A 19,822-nucleotide genomic window follows, 5' to 3' on the forward strand; every position below is an offset into this window, starting at 1 on the left:
TGTGACTCCGTTGGTTGGAGCATCATCCTATAAACCAAAAGGTCACGGGTCTGGTTCCCAGTCAGGGCACATATCTAGGTTGCAGGTGTGGTCCCCAGTTGGAGCACATGCAAGACACAACCAATTGCTGTTTCTGTCTCACATCAATGTTTCTTTCCCTCCCTCCCTCCCTCCCTCCCTCCATTAAGAGAGCTCTCTTAAATCAATAAGCATGTCCTCGGGTGATGATTTAAAAAAAAACACAGCGAGGGAGATATCATTATTATCCTCACTTCACACATGAGGAAACTGAGTCCCAGAGAGGTATAGCAACTTGCCCAGGATGCTGAGCGAGTTAAATGCCTGGGTTCTTCAACACGAGGGTATCCTTCCTCCCAAAATCGCGACAGCAGCTCGAACTTCTTGAGCAGTGACTGTGCCAGCACTGCCAGATTACACATTTCACCCACACCCTCTCTGTGCCATTCGTCCCACGCCCACCCCCGGGCCTGCTGTGGGTGCAGTGTTTCTGGAGCACATCTCCACAGCCCCCCTCACCATCTCAATGCCCTGGAGCCCACAGAGTTACCAGGCAGCCAGGAAGTGATGGCATAAATCATCTTCCGTGAAGGGCAGGTCCACCTTAAATGACTCAGGACAGCAAGTCTCTTCATGAAGCCCTTCAGGGTGAGGAATCCACACCCTCCCTGGCTAGGCGGGATTCAGACATCTTTTGTTAAGTCAGCAGGTTTTATTATGTGCCTGGCCCTGGGCTAGGCAGCACTGGGACACTGCAGTGACCATGATGGGTCCAGTCCAGCCCTCCTGGAGCTCCCACCTGAGGCAGATATTGAACAGGAATTGCGAGTGCCAGGAGCACAAAAGGGAGAGTGTTGAGGATGCTAAGGGAAACTTTCATGGGGGATGGTCCCAAACTTGAGGGTGGGTGCAGCCCAGGTGCATTCAGTTATACAGGTACCCAAGCTTAGCCTTCAAAGGATTTCATGAATCTATCTCTCTGGCTTCTCTTTTTGTTTGTTTGTTCAAGTGGAGTTTTTTTTTCTATTTCTTTTTCTTTTATTGTTGTTCACTGACAGTTGTCCTGCTTTTTTCCCTGTTGCTCTCCCCTGCCCTGCCCCCGCATTCCCACAGTCAAATCCTCCCCTCATGGTCTGTGCCCATGAGTCCTCCATTCATGTTCCTTGCCCCTTCCCCTTCTTTCCCCTGTTGTCCCCCTTCCCCCTTTCCTCTGGTCACTGCCAGTTTGTTCTTCATTTCCATCTCTCTGGTTCTATTTTGCTCATTTGTTTGTTTTGTCAATTAGGTTCCACTAATAGGTAAGATTATATGGTATTTGTCTTTCACCACCTGGCTTATTTCACTTAGCATAATGCTCTCCAGTTCCATCCATGGTGTCGAGAAGGGTAGGAGCCCCTTTTTCCTTTCTGCTATTTAGTATTCCATTGTATAAATATACACAATTTTTTGATCCACTTAGTTACTGATGGGCACTTAGGCTGTTTCCAGCACTTGGCTATTGTAAATAATGTTGCCATGAACATTGGGGTGCATAGGTTCTTTTGAATGGGTGTTTCAGGATTCTTAGGGTAAAACCCCAGCAGTGGGATTGCTGGGTCAAAAGGCAGTTCCATCTTTAGTTTTCTGAGGAAATTCCATACTGTTTTCCACAATGGCTGCACCAGTCTGCATTCCCACCAACAGTGCACTAGGGTTCCCTTTTCTCCACAACCTCACCAGAACTTAATGTTTGTTGATTTATTTATGATGGCCATTGTGACTGGTGTGACGTGGTATCTCATAGTGGTTTTAATTTGCATTTCTCTGATGGCTGGTGATGCTGAGCATATTTTCATTATCTCTCTGGCTTCTCTTAAAAAAACTGGGCCTGCATTTGCACAGGGCAGTGGTCAGCTGAAGCAGGTGGTGGGCATCCCCTTTAGATAGGATAGGAGCACACAATTTGGTCATGGTTCTACCACCCTTCCTCTCACATAGATTACCCACCAAGCACCCCAGCTGGTGAGCCTGGCCCCCAGGGATGGTGGGCGGCTCCATGAGGAAATGGCTCTTATTCTGAGACCAGAGCAATAAGTAAGCATCATCATGGTGAAGAGTGAGGGGTAAAGAAACAAAAGAGAGAAAACGGCAGGCGGAGCAGCAGGGAACACAGCACAGTGGCTGAAAGCCTTGGGGAACTGCCATCACCTCAGTTCTGCCCCTGTGAAATAAGCAAATTATTTGTCCCCACCTCATAAGTGAGATACTGGTGAAATTGGGCATATAAAGGGCTTACACAGCACCTGCCACACCAAGATCAGTCCCCAGGAAAAGGGGGGTTGATCTTTGAACTTTCAAAGCGGGGACCTGAGGCAGTGTGGCCAAATAACATGGCAGAGGTTTCTTTGAACTGTTACGTGTGTCTGGTCTCATACAGTGTTTCCTCGGCCATGGGGCCATTCTGGAACCTCATAAACTTTAGGAATGGATCTCTCTTTCCAATGTTTCTTTCTGTGGATTGTCACAGAAGCCAAGAGGACAGGCACTGCAATTTCAGGAAGATGAGACAGTTGCCTTACCAGCTCCTCTCCAAAATGACCCACAACAGCTGTGGTGGGTAGTTGCAGACTGAGCTGCCAGTAGCTAAGATGAGGTGGGAGTTTGTTACTCTTGTGGTTACTGCTCAGGCTGGTCAGGGCTGGCAGGGACAGCCCGGGCACTCATGTCCCTTCCATCTCATGGCTCCTCCATTCCCTTCAGGGGAGTACTTTTTGCATGGTCACAGCAAAGTCACTCCACATCCACGTTCCTCTCAGCTGGAAAGCAGATAGTGTGAGCATGGAGGGCAAGCAGTTTTCTTTTTAAGAACACAAATAAACATTCCATTACTGTGATTCATATCCTGTTGGCCCAAATCAAGTCACATGTCCACACCCAGATGTGGGGAAAACTGAGAAATGTGGTCCCCAGCTAGGTGGCCCAGTGCCCATCAAAACTCTGACTTGCAGGGGGGGGTCTTATTGCTAAAAGGAAGAAGGGGAGAATGGGGTCTGTGAAGGCATTTAGCGCTGCTCCTGCAGCAGTGTCCAAGCTGCCCAGGCCTCTGCAGAAGGCTGGGCCCTCCCTAGGGCTCCCACGGCTGGGGCAGCCTGTTTGGTCACAGGCACAGACATGGATACACAGACTTGTCTGTGTGACCCACAGCCACAGTCTCTGGACACAAGGGGGACTGCTTCATAGGGAAGAATTTTGGCTCCCAGAGCAGAAGTGATAGGCTAGGGTAAATCTAATCATACTTTCTCTTTTGAGGCACTAAACAATTTCTTTAACTTTTTGATTATGGACAATTTTAAACACCCAAAGAGGTAGAGGGACTTCATAATGAGCTCCCAGCCCCATCTCCAGCTCCCACAGCCATCAGCCGTGCCACCCTGTGTCTGCTTTCTCTCTTCAACATCTGGTCGTTTCATCTGCAAACATCTCAATATTTATATCTACAACAGACGGACCCTTAAAGTTTTGTCATTATCATATGTAGAAAATTAACAATAATTTCTTACAGTTATGTAAACAAGTTGGGCTATGAAATCAATTACGGGGTTTCAATCAACAATTTCCAGGGACAGGGTAGGAAGGAGTAGAAAGTGTCCGAATACATCCCAGTGAGCGAGGATATTCAGTGTTTCGTGGCATTCCCATCCTAGACATTCTCCTACTTCCCAGACCCTCACTGTCCAAAGCAGGAACCGAACAGATGTGGTTACCTTTTTAGGTAAGTCCGTTCCATTCAAACTCTTGTTCTTGCCTCCCACAGTCACAGGTGTGATTGATTTGGATTGCAAGGAAGGTTTTTGTGGGGGGGGGGGTGTACATATGTGAATGCATAGTGTGGCTTGTGACAGAAAATTCTCTCACTGTGAGTAGTGGTCAGAAAAGTGTGAGACCACCACTTCAATAGGCACACTAAACAGCACAATTTCTAGCCAGGGGTTGGCTTCTCCCAGGAACTTGGAGCCATCGCACATTTTCTTTCCTTAATGCAGTTTAAGGAAAGGGCAGACAGATCTTGATGGAGCTTGCTTAGTAGGCACACCTTGCTGGGTTCATCTTTTTATCCTGAGAAGAGGATGGAATCGCTAAGGACGTGCTGAAGGATTGGGTTTCTGTCCAATGGGTCTTCAAGTCTGTGGTAACACATTATCGCGGTGGAAATCTCACACAAATGAAGCAGGGAGTAAATTGGAGGCAAGGACCCATGTGGTCTGGTAAGTTTCAGGCTGAGGGACAATCTGATGAGATTGGAAAGGGGTTTGTTCCTCTAAGATTGATGTCATGAAGTAAAAAATATGGCGTGATCCCCACCCCGCCCCAACCTAGATAAAATCCCAGGACCTCTGGTTTGTTGCTTCTCCAACTGACTTTGGTTAGAATCGTTTTATCAGCCAGGATTCAGTATTCATGGCTTAAAATAACAAAGGTTCATGTCTTACCCTCTTTGGCTCAGCTGGGATCTCTGCTCCACATGGTTCTAACTCTGGGACCCCAGCTGACCAAGCAGCCACTATCTAGAGTAATCCTGGTGGCTGTGGTGGAGGGGAAAGGCCAACAGAGGACCTTGCACTGGCAGTTAAATGCCCCAGACTAGATGGCATGCCAGTTCCATTCACAACACATTGGCCAATAAAGCCCCAGAGCCCACCTACCGCAAGGAGGCCAAGAAGTGCTATCTCGCCATACTGAGAAAGGAGGGGAACAGGGGGACTGCTGCCTCTCGGTGAGATAATAAGCCATATACCTGCGTGTCTGCATTTCCTCTCCAGATGTCAGGAGCCCAGGCTGGGACCAGGTGGGTGTTTGTATTCCTGTACCCTGGCATCCCCTGGGAGGACAGGAGATCAGCTGGGTCTCGGCCCCAAAGGGCGGGATCTCACCAGCAGCCTTCCACAAGCGCTAACCCCAGACAGCTTCTGAGGCTACATTGCCCCTGTCGCCTGCAGGTGATGACCAACGGCTGGGAGACGGTGGACATGACCCTGCGGCGGAATGGGCTCGGGCAGCTGGGCTTCCACGTGAAATACGACGGGACCGTGGCGGAGGTGGAAGAATATGGGTTTGCCTGGCAGGCCGGCCTCCGGCAAGGCAGCCGCCTGGTAGAAATCTGCAAAGTGGCCGTGGTCACTCTGACCCACGACCAGATGATCGACCTGCTGCGCACCTCCGTCACCGTCAAGGTGGTCATCATCCCGCCCTTTGACGACGGCACGCCCCGGAGGTAAGGGCATTCCCCCTGCGAGGCAGCCGATGGGCACGGGCTGGCAGCTCCCAGAGTGCTGACCCAAGGCCTCCCTGGGGCTGTCACTTAAGGCCCTTTCTCATTCAGAAGAGTGACGGAGGAGGTGGAGTGGGAGTCAGCATCCGCCGCACGGGTCCCGTGTGTGAGTTGCTGTTTAAGCACCCCATGCGCGTATTGTCCCATTTCATCTCCACCGTAGGCCCGTGAGGTGGACACCCCAGCAGCCCTGTTTCCTGGATTATGCATGCAGTAGTAAAAGTAACTTGTCCCGAGGCACACTGCACTTCATTGATCCACACACATTTATTGAGACCCTACTATGTGCAAGCCCCCATCAAAGTGCTCTGGATAGAGCCATGTGCAAAATGTAGTGCCGGTTCCCTTGGCATTTTGTCCTAGAGGGAATGGCAGACGAGCACTAAATAGGCAGGTGGTGTCAGGTCAGGCAGCGATGAGATCTAAGGAGAGAATTAAAGTGGGGCAACTAAAGGGTCTGCCTGCGTTGTGGCGGGAGAGCCGCAGACACAGTGGTCAGAGAAGGCTCCTGGGCAGAGGTGGCCATCTGCTTTTCCCGACCAGCTGGTCCCAGGCGGGGACAGAGTGCAAGTGTGCGGGGACGTCCCGGCAGCACGGGGAGGCCGGTGTGGCTGGAGCACTGTGAGCAGGGGTGGGAGAGGGACAGAGAGGGGACGGGGGGACAGACCGACAGGGGCTTTCTGGACGCAGTGGCAAGCGTGGCATTATTCAGCAGGAAGCCAGTGTGGTGGGGTTAGTTCGTTTTCATTCTGCTTGTTTGGGTTTTTTTAGTGGAATTTTTCAAACATATTAAAAATGTACTGAGCCTACTGTTTCAGCGTTTACTGGCATGTGGCCAGGGTTTTTGTGTGTTTGTTTTGTTTTTTGATCTCCAGCGTCCCCACCTCAGACTATTTGAAGCAATCCCAGTTCTTGGATTGTATCTCTACCCAGTCAGGTCCTTTAAAAATTACTGCTACACTTAAAAACTTTAACAATAAGTCCATATCAGTTATACAATCTGTCTTTAACTTTCTGTCATGCCGGAGAGATACTTGGAAAAAACAATAGTTTTGTTAATCAGGCTTCTCCTGTTGCATTTGGTTGATGTGTCTCTTTACACTCTTTTAATCTGTAAGTTCTCCTCTCTCTCACTATTTTCCTGCAGTGTATTTGCGGAAGAAACCAGGCCACGGTTCCCCACTCCCTGGACCTGGCTGCTCGAGTCCCCCTGGTGTCCTTTAAGCTGTTCCTCCAGCACGTGTGTTTCCCAGAAACTGGAGCTCAGATTTGACCAGGTTCTGGTGACATTTGGTTTTGGTAACAACACTTCCCAGTACCGTCCATCAGGAAGCCACGTGTGCTTGGCTGTCCCTCTGTGAGTGACACGAAGGGACCGGAGGGCTCGGTCGGTGGCAGCCTGACCTGCCACCCCACACGGCCCCTCAGCTCCCAGCAGCCACTGCAGTCGTTACCTAGCTTCACTGTTGCGTTACAGTTGTGATGTGCCCGATGCTGTCATTTCTTCTTCGTTTATTGACTGTGATTCTCCTAAAAAGAACTCATCTTCAGTAACTATATGGTTATTCTGAGGTATAGTTTATATAAGGAAGGCAGGATAAATTCAATTTTTAGAATAGAGTTGGTACCCCAGCCACCTCCGGAGGTCACCAGAGGCAGAGAGGGAGAATCACTGCGTTCCAGGCTCTGGAAATGCAGCAGAGAGGACAGTCAAGGCCTTGGCCCTCAGAGAGCTAATGAATAGAGCAGGAGACAGACAAGTAAGCAAAGAAGATGATTTCATACAGGAAAAGGAGGAGCCACTGAGCGGGGTGAGAAGATGGGCTCTGCAGTGACATTACTGAGGTTTGAATCCCAGCTCCTCCCCCTACTAGCTGTAACCCTTGGCAAGTAGCCTCACCTTGTTGTGCCTCCCTTTCTTTGTTTGTAAAGGGGATAATAGATCTTTCCCCAAAGGTGGTTGTAAGGTTGGAGAACGTAAGCACGTGGAATAGTATTTAGCCCACAGGAAGCCCTCTGGAAACCAGTGGTGAGATGCTGGGTGCATGGAAATAAAGGACATGACCTGACACCAGACAAGATGGTCAGGAAAGTGACAAGGAGCCAACAAAAGGGTCTTGCAGGGAGAGAGTTAGCCACCACAAAGGTGAGAACAAAGGCCCTCGGCTTGTTCTCAGAAAGAGGGTGGTGTGGCTGGAGCAGAGGAAGGCCTGAGATGAGGGGACACCAGTGCTTATACACATGGACTCCCAGGGCCGGTGCAGTTTCCCGCCTTACAGATAAGAAAACCGAGCCCCAGAGCAGACCAGTCACTTGGTGCAAACTTGTACAGCAAAACTCAGTCCAGGTTTCCCATCCCCATATGTTCTTCTGCCTCTAAAAGCTGTTGAAAGCTCTCCACATGCAAGTTCTGGTTGCTGCATCCCCACCTTCCTGAGTCCTGCTTGCTTTGAACTTGGTGGGGAGCAGTTTGGGGCAAGCCTAAAGCCTGCAGCCAAGGGTTTCACCACCCACACCCACACCCTGGTCCCTTAGCCTGGGAGCTCCAGTCAGGCCCCAGGCATCCTCTTCTCCCAGCCCTCTTCTGGGGCCTCCTCCACCTCTGCACAGAGCCAAGGCCCAGCCACACCTGCTGCAGGCTCTGCAGGGGCAGAGCAAGCCGAGGTAACCCCAAAGGCAGGCTCCCAAAGACCCCCCCCTCCTCTGCACACATGCTCGTCCCCACTTGTGTACTCACAATAAGCCAGCTCACCTGTCGGATGACTCTCCAAAGCTCAGGGAGTGCAAGAAGCCATGAAGGCGTCCCTCACCTGCAGCAGGGCCCAGCTGAAATCAAGGTAAAAGTCTGCAGGCTCCCTCCCCAGCTTTGGGAAGACAAGCCAGGGAGGGTGTGACCAGACAGACAGGTTCTGCTCCCTGGCCTATTTAGGGCAGAACTGTCATCCTGCTCCCTTCACAAGGTGGCTGTGAAACAGGATCTCCTATTCGCAGGGGCAGGTGTGGGTTGGGATTTGCGTGGGTTTTGCTGTTCTTCAAATGCAGGGGTATCTGACTGGCCTCATTTGAAGAGCTGATAACCCATCTCTGGGGTCCCTTCAGCCTCTTGATGCAACCCTGGCCTCTTGGCTCAAATGTCATGATGAGCCCTGGGTGGAAACTCAGGGATGGGCCAGGCTCTGCAACTTGTGTGTCCAGACCCCATGCTTCTGGGGCACTGGTTAAAGTAAGTGGGTCATTCTCACACCCCTAGGCCACAAGCTGGGGTTCTTGAGCCGGGCTCTGCTGGGCCATAGCTGGGCTGGGCTGGGCTGGGCCAGGTAGCCAGGAGGACATCCCAGAGCCTCTGATTAAATGTGTTATTTCAACCTGGGGTGCTTACACCGGCTCTGGAGGAATGTACTCATCTCATTGTCTCTGTTGCTTTGCTGCCTGTTGGGGAAGATGATCTGTGAGGCTTCTGTCCCCTTCAGTTGGACTCCAGACCTCAGGTGAGGCCAGGAGTTAGAGAGTCCTCCCTGAGAAGGGAAATTGAATCTGCACAAGCGGGTGAGTAGGAAAGGTAAGAAAGGAGTCCCCATGGCCCCACAAGGCCAAGGACACAGTGAGAAAAAGTGGTCTGCAAGCCCAGGGACGTCCTCCCTCAGGTGACTCCCATGGGTGGCTGAGAGGTTGGAAAGGAATATTTAGTGCAGTGCTGTTGGTCAAGCGAAAGACTCAAAGCCAACTGAGTGTCCGGCCATAGGTGTCTGGCTGAGTAAACCCCAGGTCCTTCACGCAATGGAGTAGTAACTGATTGTGTAAAGTGAGGTGAATCTGTTCGTGCCAGGAGGGCCTGGTTGGAGATAGTGGTAATTGTAGGGAGGAGGGTGGTGTCTGGGGTTAAGTGTGCTGTTCTTTTTAATTCCATTTCAAACATTTGCCTGTCCGCATAGGGTGCTTTTGAAACATGTGTAAGATACTGGAAGCCAGCTGTTTCTGGTGGGTGAAGCTGGAAGATGGCACAGGGGGCAGGAAAGCCCTTTTATACCACTTTAATCTTTGAAAACCATTCAAAACCTAAATCCAAAAAGTGGGCTTCTTGGGTTTTTTTTTATCCCTAGCAGCTAGGTAAAATGCAGATTACTGGGCCCACCTCAAGGGAGACTCTGTTTCAGATGAGCTGGTATCGGGTATAGGAGCCTACATTCCTCTCCTATTCTCAGGGTGATTTAGGTGCTGGCAGTTCTCAGAGGGCTGGGGAGGCATCTGTGCAAGAGCCCCCAGGCGGGTGTGGTTTTGGACTTCAGACAGTGGGAGACTTTGGATTCTGAGCATGTGGGAAGAGCAGGCAGACTGTCCCCAGAATCTCCTGGAGAAGGCTAGTCAATCAGAAACTGCCGGAAAGAAATGCCTGTTTATGAAGAACTTGGTGTGCACCAGATGTTCTACTAATGCTCATTGAATGCCCACAACCACCCCATCTTCCAGACTAGGAAGCTAAGCTTCTCAGATGGAAATCCCTCACTCAAGGGCACGTAGGCCGTAAGCAGCAGAGCTGGGACCTGAGAGGGCCTGGGAGCTCTGTGTGCTGCCTTCAAGATGATTGGATAAGGTTTCCCTCTTTGAGGTCATGCCTGGGGCTCCTGGCCAAAGCTGTTAGTAACGGGGGACATGGCGGTGGGGGGCAGTCAGGGACCCTGAAACTCTCCTCTGGCTCCCAAAGCACTGCACTGTGGGCCAGTGTGCGTGGTGGTCAGCCCTGGGGGCTTTGGAGTCAACTGTCTGTATTTAAATCCAGTTTCCACCTCTTACTGCCTATGCGACTTTAGACAGTTTACTTAACTTCTCTGTGCCTCAGTGTACTTCTCTCTAAAGTGTGATGGACTGATCACGACTGTGGTTACCAGCAACAGAACTAACTCAAACATGATAAAGCAAAAAAGGGACTGTACTGGCTTATGTGCTTAACAAGACTGGGAGGTAGTGCGAGACTTAGGCATGGCCCTTGGCAAGCACTTGGACACCCTCATCAGGAATCTCTGCCACCTGTCACCCTTTCTACATTGCTGTCATTCTCAAGTCATCTCCTACGTTGTGGGGACAAAGATGGTCCCCTCCTCACAGCTCCAGCTTTTGGTCTCCCCAGCTCAGCAGCCCCAGTGACCTTTCCTCCAGACGCAGTTCCAGAGTTGATGCTCACTCTGTCTGATTGGCCCCACATTGGGGCACATGGCAGTCCTGTGCCAGCCGTGTCCAGGAGGAGACAAGTTGCTGAGTGGCCAGGCCCAGGTCATATGCTCATCTGTGGAGCCGAGCAGTGGGGTCAGCCCCACCCAGAACACACTCGGGAGCGGGGGTGTGGACGGCGGGCAGCAGGAGCAGCAGGTGTGCACTGCCCGGGGCGGCGATGCTGCCCTGCTCTACTTCCGCCCAACCTGGCATTTATACACACTCTGTTAGACACTTTTGTTCTCGTCACGCCTCATCTCATGGCAGTCAGGCCAGAAGGAGCTGCTGAATGTCAGCACTGACCTTCATGCTGCCGAGGGCCACGGTGTGTCTGGCCCAGGTGCCAGAGCACACCCTCGGGTCACCTTTGTTGGCTCCTTAGCAGTCACGTCCTGGGCTCACAGCCCCCCAGCCACTAAGTTCACCAGATCTTTTGCCTGGTGGCCCTGAAACTTCTCTGGGCTCCAGGGGACTCAGGAGAGTCACTGAGGACTGGCTCAGTGGGGGCATGAGAGCCTTCAGGCCGAGTACTCTGAGCTCAGCTCCCACAGCTGCTGGGATTCTGTGAGCACGGCCCCCTCCTTAGGCTTGGAGCCCCCTGGCTGCCACACTGCAGGCTCAGGGGAGAATGCCAGCCCGGCCTGCCGACCTCCCACCTGGAGCCAGGAACGCTGTGGTGCCTGCACCAGCCTGGTCGGGGGAGAGTCACAGGCCGTTCCGCATCTATTTCAAGGTTCTGCGTTTCGTGGCTTTTTTTTTTTTTTTAACCACCCTGCAAAGTAGGTCACCTGCTCCTCTTCCACCTGTCTTTGAGCTTCTTCAAAACAAGGCAGATACTATCCTTTGATCCTCAGGGCATCTGCCTTTCTGGCCCGAGCACTGCTAAGGGGGGCTGAGCCAGTCTGTGTAGGACACTGGCTGCCTTGAGGACTGGGTCAGGGAGAAGGAAGAGGGAGGGAAACGAACAGAGAGGGCGAAGAGGGGAGAGGAGATGAAGTCAAGTGGCCGTGCAGGCAGAACCGCGGTGTTGGGCCCTGTCCTGGTTGAGCACTCCGAGCCTGCTGAGTTGCAGACCAATTTAAAGGGTGTCTACTCAGCTTTTCAAATAGGCCAACACAGTTCAGATGGGGCCAGGGAAACCCGCCCACCGGGAGGAGGCAGCAGGCGTGTGTGCAGGTGGGCCAGGGTCTTTCTGAATAACGAAGTTTCTCTTCCTAGGGGATGGCCGGAGACCTATGACATGAATACCTCGGAGCCCAAGCCTGAACCGGACAGCATGCCCCCCGGAGGCCGGCCCCCCTACCGCAGCAATGCACCCTGGCAGTGGAGTGGGCCCGCCTCCCACAACTCTCTACCAGCCTCCAAGTGGGCCACTCCTGCTGCCCCCGGCCACGCCCAGTCACTGAGCCGGCCCCTGAAGCAGACCCCCATGGTTCCCTTTCGGGAGTCCCAGCCCCTGCACAGCAAGAGGTGAGTATTGGTGAGGGGCATCACCCCCAGCCCCTACTCCCTCCCGTGCTTTTCTCTCTCCTTCCCCTTTTTCCAGTCTCTTCTCAGTCTTTCTCCTTTCCTTCTTGTCCGATGCTTCTTTCCCTCCTTGTTCCCCTCCGTCCCTCCCTCCCCTGCCAGTTTGACTCTGAGACTCCCATGTGAAGGCCTGGCGCTGGCGCTCAGCGTCTGAGGGGGAAACCCACTGTACTGTATGTGGGTAACACTAGATATTTTTTTAAAAGGTCAGGAGACTGGTAAGCACAAAAATAGGATGTGATGACTTCTTGGGAGAGGCAGGTAAGTGGGAAGTGAAGAAGCCCACAGATGTATAGGTATTGTATACCTTACAGATAAATTCTTTTGAATATATTATATATTAAGAGGTAAAGAAAAATTACCAAGAAATGAAGGAATCCCACCTTCAGAGGAGCATCTCACCCCAGGATTGGGTGGGAACAGCCGCCTGCTCTGGGCAGCCCCTGTCAGGGCCGCAGCAGCTGAGGGTCAGGGAGGCGGAAATGGGGGAGGAAGAGGGGGAGGGGAGGGCAGGGGTCTCCCCAGCTTCCTGCTGCTCTTTGCTCACTCTTTCCGTCCCCATCGGAAGAGAGTAGATGAAAGGTCTGTCCCTCCTCTGTCCTCATTCACCCCACCTCCTTCCTCTCCCATCTCTGTTCCAGGCCCGTTAGCTTCCCAGAAACCCCTTACACAGCATCACCAGCAGGGGTCGACAAAGCCCCTCCCTACCGACAGCCTTCTGGGAGCTTCTCCACTCCTGGCTCAGCCACCTACGCAAGATACAAGCCGTCCCCAGAAAGGTCAGAATCTCGTCACTCGTTTCAAATTAAGGAATCTGATGAAAGCTGGGGATCCGTCTTTCCTAGGAAATGCACATACCCTGTAGGTTTATTGCTGTTTTATGGGGTTTCTGGCTCCCTGCAGGTCATCAGAGGACCTCCAGGAGGACTGGCTGTCTCGTAAGACCTAGGGCCAAGCCAGCCTGAGCAGGACTTGCGCTGGCTGAGCTTGCAGCAGAGTTTTGGTTGCCACTCTCTTGACATCTGTATAACTTGTGTGAGCAAGACCCTCAGCCTCCCAGCATGGCCCTCTGTCTGCCTCTCCGGGCTGCTCCCCAGGACCAGGCCTCCTTCATTACCCACTTTGTTTCTTTTTTGAAATATTTTATTTATTTACTTTTAGAGAGAGGGGGAGGGAGGGGAAAAGAGAGGGAGAGAAGCATCAATGTGCAAGAAATACATCGATCAGTCACCTCTCACATGCCCCCAAGGGGACCTAGCCCGCAACCCAGGTATATGCCCTGACTAGGAATCGAGCCAGAGACTTTTTGGTTCACAGGCCACCACTCAATCCACTGAGGCACACCAGCCAGGGCCATTACCCAGTTTCCAGAGCCTCCAGGCTTCAGTCCTGCCCCCTTGGGTCCTTCCCCAATCTGGTAGCCTGTGGGATCTTCCTAACTCCTCCGCGGCTCCCCAGTGCCCTCAGGGTAAACCCAAGCTCTCTTGCTTGCTCTCCATCTACCTTTGACCCCTGTGCCCTGTGCCCTGTGCCCTTCCCCCTTCAGGATCCCAGGGACCCCCCACCTTTTCCTTGTCATTGAGCTGGATTCATGAGCCTCATCCTGAATGTCCCTTTGTCCTCTCCCTTACTGCAGTTCATCCGCTCAGCCTTCTGAGCATCTCTGCCCCCACCCCCTCCTCTAATGCCCACTGCCCCACCCTGGCCACCCCCCTGAGCCCCCAGCCTCTGTTCATCCTCCACTCGACTGTGAGGGAGGATCTTTCTATACCTGCCCATATCTGGCCACTGCTCCCGTGTGTCTTAGAGCCCTCAGAACACAGCTGCAGTGCCACACGGCGTCCCCACTGGCTTCTTAGGCAGGCTGCCTGCACTTCCGATCTCGTGTTCTGCCCTCCACCCGGAAGTGCTTCGCACTCTCCCCTCTCACCCCTCCCTCTCCTGCCAGCCTGAGCACTGATGCTGCTGCTTCAGGAAGCCTTCCCTGAACCTCCCCCAGCCATAGGGGCTGCCACTCTGCCCCTGAGTTCCCTGTGCATTACCTGACTTCGAGCACTCTCCGTTCTTCTGGCCCAGGTGAGAGAGAGAGTGTGTGCTCCCCAGGATCTAAGACCTTCCCCATTCATCTGTATGATTATCACATAGCACAGGTCTGGCACATGCTAGATTTTTGGTATATGTTTGATGAGAGGATGGAGTGAGTTAGTGAGTTTGTTTAAATGAGATCACCTACCAAGACCAAGGATCAGTCCGCTAAGCCAGTGGGTCCCAATCTTTAGTGTGTCTGAGACTCACCCAGAAGGAGTGCTTGTTAAAATACAAATTACTGGGCCCTTCCCCCAAGTTTCACCTTGGTGGGTCTGGAGTAAAGCATGTGATACCAATACTGCTGATCCAGGGACATAGCGTGAGAGCCACTGAACTGAACCATTGTTTGATTATAACTATATGCTATAAAATTGGGGAAAACATACCTTTTTCATCACAAATGCTGAAGCAAAGGGTCCCAGAAGCCTGCCTTGTGCCAGGTGCGGGGAGAACTATTTGAGATACTTACCAGGGGCCCTTATTGTCAGTGCCACTGGCTATGATGGAGAGAGGGTCTGTGAAGCAATGTACCTTCTGATGCATGCTGTAATAGGCTCAGGGGAGCACAGTCCAGCCCCAGAGGCCTAGGCCGGCTGCCTAGAGGAAGTGACATTTGAATGGGGCTTTGAGAGCTTAGTGGGAGTTTGCCACACAGAGGAGGGAGAAAGTCATTCCAGACAGGGCAAAGGCCACATACATGAGTAAGCAGAATGGTATGGAATGCAGGAGGCATGGGAAGAATTCCTGTGGTGGGGGCTGTGGGAGGGGGGCACCTCGGTGGCAGCCATGGCTGCAGCGGGAAATGGCTCAGTTGGCATGGAGCAGTTAGTGAGGTCAGGGCTTCAGTTATGAGATTAATAGGCTCTGAGATGGACAGCATGGTGGCTACAGTCAATAGTTCTGCACACAGAATCTGCTGAGTGAGTTGGTCTTGAGCATTCCCACCCCCAAGAAAGGTAACTGTGAAATGATAGATGTGTTAGTTCACTTGACTGTGGAAATCATTTCACATTGCATACGCATGTCAGCTCATCACATTGTGCACATGTTACAGTTTTGTCAGTCATCCCTCAAAGCTGGGAAGAGGTGTTTCCAAGAGTGCTCCTTGCTCAGCAGAATTCAAATAGTATTAATTCGTGAATGGGAGTGCTGACTATTCTGTATTGCATGTAGGGGAAGTAGTTGGGGGGGAAATGCAGTCACTTTACTGTGTGATAACTTCATTTATAGACTTTTTCAATTTTTAATTATTGATTTGAGAGAGAAAGAGGTAGGGGCAGAGAGAGAAAAAGATATCAATTTGTTGTTCTATTTGTTTATGCATTCATTGGTTGCTTCTTGTATGTGCCCTGACCAGAGATCGAACCCTCAACCTTGGCATATTGGGACACACTCTAACCAACTGAGTTACCCAGCCACAGCTCCATTTTTCGTGTTAAAAGGAACTGCTGGACTGTTTTCCAGATTGGCTATGCTGTTTTACATTCCCACTGGCAGTGTAGGCATGATCCAGTTTCTCCACATACTCACCACCATGTGGTGTCATCTCTTTTTTATTTTAACCGTTCTGATAGGTTTGCAATGATATCTCATTGTGGTTTTAATTTGCATTTTCTCTAATGGCTAATGATGTATACAGTTTCATGTGTTTATTTGCCAACTGTATCTCTTCAGTGAAATGTCTTACCCATTTTCTAATTGGATTCGATGCTTTTTCAATGTGGGAGAATTTTTTTTTCAAGGTTTTTTTATTTTTAGAGAGAGGGGAAGGGAGGAAGAAAAAGAGGGAGGGAAACATCAATGTGCGAGAGAAACATCAGCTGATTGCATCTTGCACACCCCCAACCAGGCACCTGGCCCACAACTCAGGCAAGTGCCCTGACCGGGAATCAGTCTGGTAAGCTTTCAGTTTGCAGGACAGTGCTCAACCCACTGAGCAGCACCAGTTAGGGCAAATTCTTCATATATTCTAGATACAAGTCCTTTGTCAGGGAGGTGATTTGCAAACATTTCCTCCCAGTCTAGTTTGTCTTTTCATCTTGGTAACAGAGTCTTTTGCAGAATTAAAGTTTTAATTATGATGAGGTCCAAACTATCATTTTTTTCCTTTTATGGATTATGCTTTTGATATAAAGTCAAGAATTCATTGCCTAAATTCATTGCCTAAATCCTGAAGATATTCTTATGTTTTTTTCTAGAAGTTTTATATTTTACTTTTAAGTCCATGATCCATTTTGAGTTAATTTTTGCGTGAAGGAGTTCCTTTTTTTTGCCTACAGATGTACAGTTTCCTCCACCGTTTATTACAGAGGCTCTCTCTCCTCCATTGCACCACTTTTGCTTCTCAAAGCAAAAATTCATTTGGAGGGGAAATTAATTGGGCACATTTGCATGTATCTATTTCTAGGGTCTCCAGTCTGTTCCACTGATCTATATGCATGATCTCAGTGAGTGTTCCCAGCAACTCCACAAGGTGGATACTTGAATTATCCCATTTTATAGGGGGAACCTGAGGTTTAATGAGATGAATGCACTTGGTCAAGGCCACTCTTCTAGGAAGTGGCAGAGTCAGGACAGGAACTCAGGCCCATGTGACTCCAGAGGGCTGGCCCTGACCTCAAGCTCTCTTTCCTGGTGAAGGACTCTGAGCTCATCCTCCAAGTTAGGATGACACGTGTGTTCTTGCAGGGGTCCCCACCCCACCATGACACTGGTGGCTATGATTTCATGTGTTTTCATGTGTTTTAGTCGCTCTGGCATTGACAACTAGGAGACTAATACTTTTCCCTTGGACTCCAGCTCTTCCCAGCCTACCCCTCTCTTCCTAGGGCTCCAGTGGAGCCTGCCTCTGCTCTCTCTGGCCCAGATCTCAGCATTTTTATCTCTATCAGAACAGCTGGGCTTCGAGTTTTGGCAAATGTTCCTAACACACATCATCCCCCAAACCCCAGAAGGGTCTTTCACAGGTAGTCACCATTCTGCAGCAAGAGGTTGGAGCAAGTCACAGCTCCCTCAGTGGCCCTTGGCCTCAGCTCCTTTCCTCTTTTCCTGTTGCACAGTTGCCCCATGACATCCTGCAGCCCATGTGACTCAAGCCACGATGTTCCAGCCCAGCCCCAGACATTTCTCCCTCAGGACTCCTCTGTCACATGCTGCCTTCTCCAGCAGGTTGCTACTTGCTGAATTCATCAAGCTTTTAGGGAAGCAAAGGCCCTCAGGGACAAAACCTGTCTCATGGCCCATCTTAGATTTACCAAGAGACAGGATGGCAAGTTGGCCTGCCCCTCACCTGTCCTGCGAGTGTGGGCGAGTGACTGTCTCTTGCTGCACCTCAGTTTGCACACATGTAAATGTCTGTCTCTGAGCAGTGTGGAGAATATGCAAGGAGGGACACCCTTGAGAGCACTTGGAACTGTGCCTGGCACGTAGTAAGTGCTCCATGGGGATGATGGCTGTTACTGCTGAGTGTGGTGACTGTGCTGGCAGCTGCGGTGCAGAGGCTGGCAGATGCTGTCCCTGTCCTTGGGAGCTTGCCCTCCTGTGTGCAAGAATAACACATCACCAAACTCAGTACAGAGCATTAGGGCTGGACTAGACCCTAGACTTCTGCTCATCACAACACCAGGTTGGCTTTCATTTCTTTTTTTTTTTTTCGTGTTTTTTTCTTCCAGCTCCATAAAGAGTGGCACATTGGGTAGGAGGCATTTGACTGCAAGTGACAGAAAGCCTAACTTGGGAAGGCAGGAAGCACTAAAGGGATTTATCATCACATGATAAGTCCAGAGTTAGTGTAGCTCTGGGGCTGGAAGTTCTGTAGTGAAGTCCTCATGGTCGTGCTCCACTCATACCCCTGATGGCTGCTATGGCCCCATGCAAAACCAGTGTCCTGCAGAAGAGGAAAGAGTTTCTCTTTGTCTTCAAGAGTGTCGTTCTCCCCCGCCCCCATCAACCCCTGCCAAGGTTGCATTGGACTTGCATAACTGTCTTACAGTGTCAGGATTTACTCAAGTCACATGGCAGAAGGATGGCTGCCAGAGCAGAATCTGGGCTCCACCAGCAAGGACAAGGATGATGTTGGGTGGCTGCCAACAGTGGCTACACTGCCTGTCCACCCTCTCACCCAGTCATGCCGGAATTCACCCATCCACGGTCCCATCGGTTAGGGCAGGAGACGGACAGCAGGCCGCAGCCTTCCCCTAAGAAGAGGCCCTTCCTCACATTCATGTCTGTCTCGTTAACTTTCCTCTGTGGCCAAGTGGGAAACTCAGGGCCAACACTTCAGCAGCCAGACCCTGCTGATCTTAAGGCAACCCCCACTCAGCATCCCCAGGGTCAGTCAGCCTGTCTAGCTTGTGCCTGGGGACACCTGGAACTGCAGCAAGTTAGTTCCCTACTAAAACTCCAAACCCTCTCTTTATCTTTGAAGTTATTTCCAATTCCAAGAAGTGATAAAAGTACATTACATGTTCTCAGATGAGACTAAAGATATATTTGATCTCTTGTTCTGAGGATTCTTGACCAGAGCTGTGCTTAGTGAGATGTGGAATGTCTGTTTCCAGTCAGCGTGACCCGCTGTGGCAGTAAGAGAAGGCCCCGAGTGAGACGTACTTGCACCCCAGAGAATGGTCGGCGTAGCTCAGTCACTGTGCATAGTGGGAATCAAACCTGCAACCCTTTGGTGTCCAGGGCAATGCTCCAACCAGCCGAGCCACCCAGCCAGGGTCACTGCAGCAGTTTTATCTCATTGGCCAGAACTGCAAAGGAGCCTGGGAAATGTAGTCTGTTAATTAATCACATTGCTGCCCCAAATACACTTGGGATTCTGTTACCAGGGCAGAAACAGAGAATAGATATTAGGAGAGCTGCCTGCAGTGTCTGCCACTCGTACCCCCACTTCCCTCTGGCTGACCCCAGCCCCTGATTACATTTTCCTTTAGTGCTGAGGATCTGATACAGGCATTTTGAAAAAAATGGACTAAACATCTCCGTACCTCAATTTCCAGCTATGGTGGAACCACGTTTTACCAGGCAGTTGACTGGCTGCTAAGGTCACCCAGTAAGGTGAAGATGGCTTTATTGTTTGGCTCTGTCTTCCTTTCCTGGAGGCATTAGGAATCAAGGTCTGGGAGGACAGGGGTAGTATGTACATTCTGAGCAGGTGAGGAGAGTTGAGTTTCGGGAAAATCCAGTGCACCTCTGAAGCACCCCTCTGCTGCCCTGGAGGTGTTGAGTCCTAGGGGTTTGGAGTTGGCCTTTGCAGAGGCAACCCTGGTTTTGTGACCAGCAAGGCGACCCTGGAGAAGTTAACGTCTCTTTGGGGTGTTGGGGGTCCCAGTTTACCACCTCCCCAATATGCAAGTAGAGACACAAACAGCCAAGTGGGGAACGTCAGTGTCAGCTTGATGAATGGAGGCTCAGTAACCCCACAAAGTACAGGGCCTGTGTCAGTGGGGTGCTTCTGGCTGCAGGTGATCAAAATTTGGCTAGTTCAAACACAAGGAATTTGTCATCTCAGAGAACTGGAGGCTCACGGCAGGCTGCAGGGAGGATTAATGAAGCATTTTGACAACATCAAGGGCATAGTTCCTACCATCTTCTCTCTTCCACCCTCAGCATTGTCCTCATCCATCCTCAGGCTGTAGTAAGTGAGTAGCAAAAGACTTGTGGTGTTAT

At 51.1% G+C, this 19,822-nt stretch overlaps 1 protein-coding gene across 8 annotated transcripts in view; it reads left to right on the plus strand.

Annotated features, from left to right (window-relative positions):
• SIPA1L3 (signal induced proliferation associated 1 like 3) overlaps window positions 1-19,822 on the plus strand; it is a 244,966-nt gene that overhangs the window by 175,737 nt on the left and 49,407 nt on the right. For all 8 annotated transcript variants that reach the window (XM_036012983.1, XM_028529115.2, XM_036012982.1 and 5 more), the window contains 3 exons: window positions 4,995-5,269; window positions 11,753-12,004; window positions 12,703-12,840. In XM_036012983.1, coding sequence (XP_035868876.1) covers window positions 4,995-5,269; window positions 11,753-12,004; window positions 12,703-12,840 — 665 coding nt within the window. The remainder of the gene's footprint in view (window positions 1-4,994; window positions 5,270-11,752; window positions 12,005-12,702; window positions 12,841-19,822) is intronic.

Source organism: Phyllostomus discolor, chromosome 12, assembly GCF_004126475.2.
Source record: "Phyllostomus discolor isolate MPI-MPIP mPhyDis1 chromosome 12, mPhyDis1.pri.v3, whole genome shotgun sequence".
Taxonomy (NCBI): Eukaryota; Metazoa; Chordata; class Mammalia; order Chiroptera; family Phyllostomidae; genus Phyllostomus; species Phyllostomus discolor.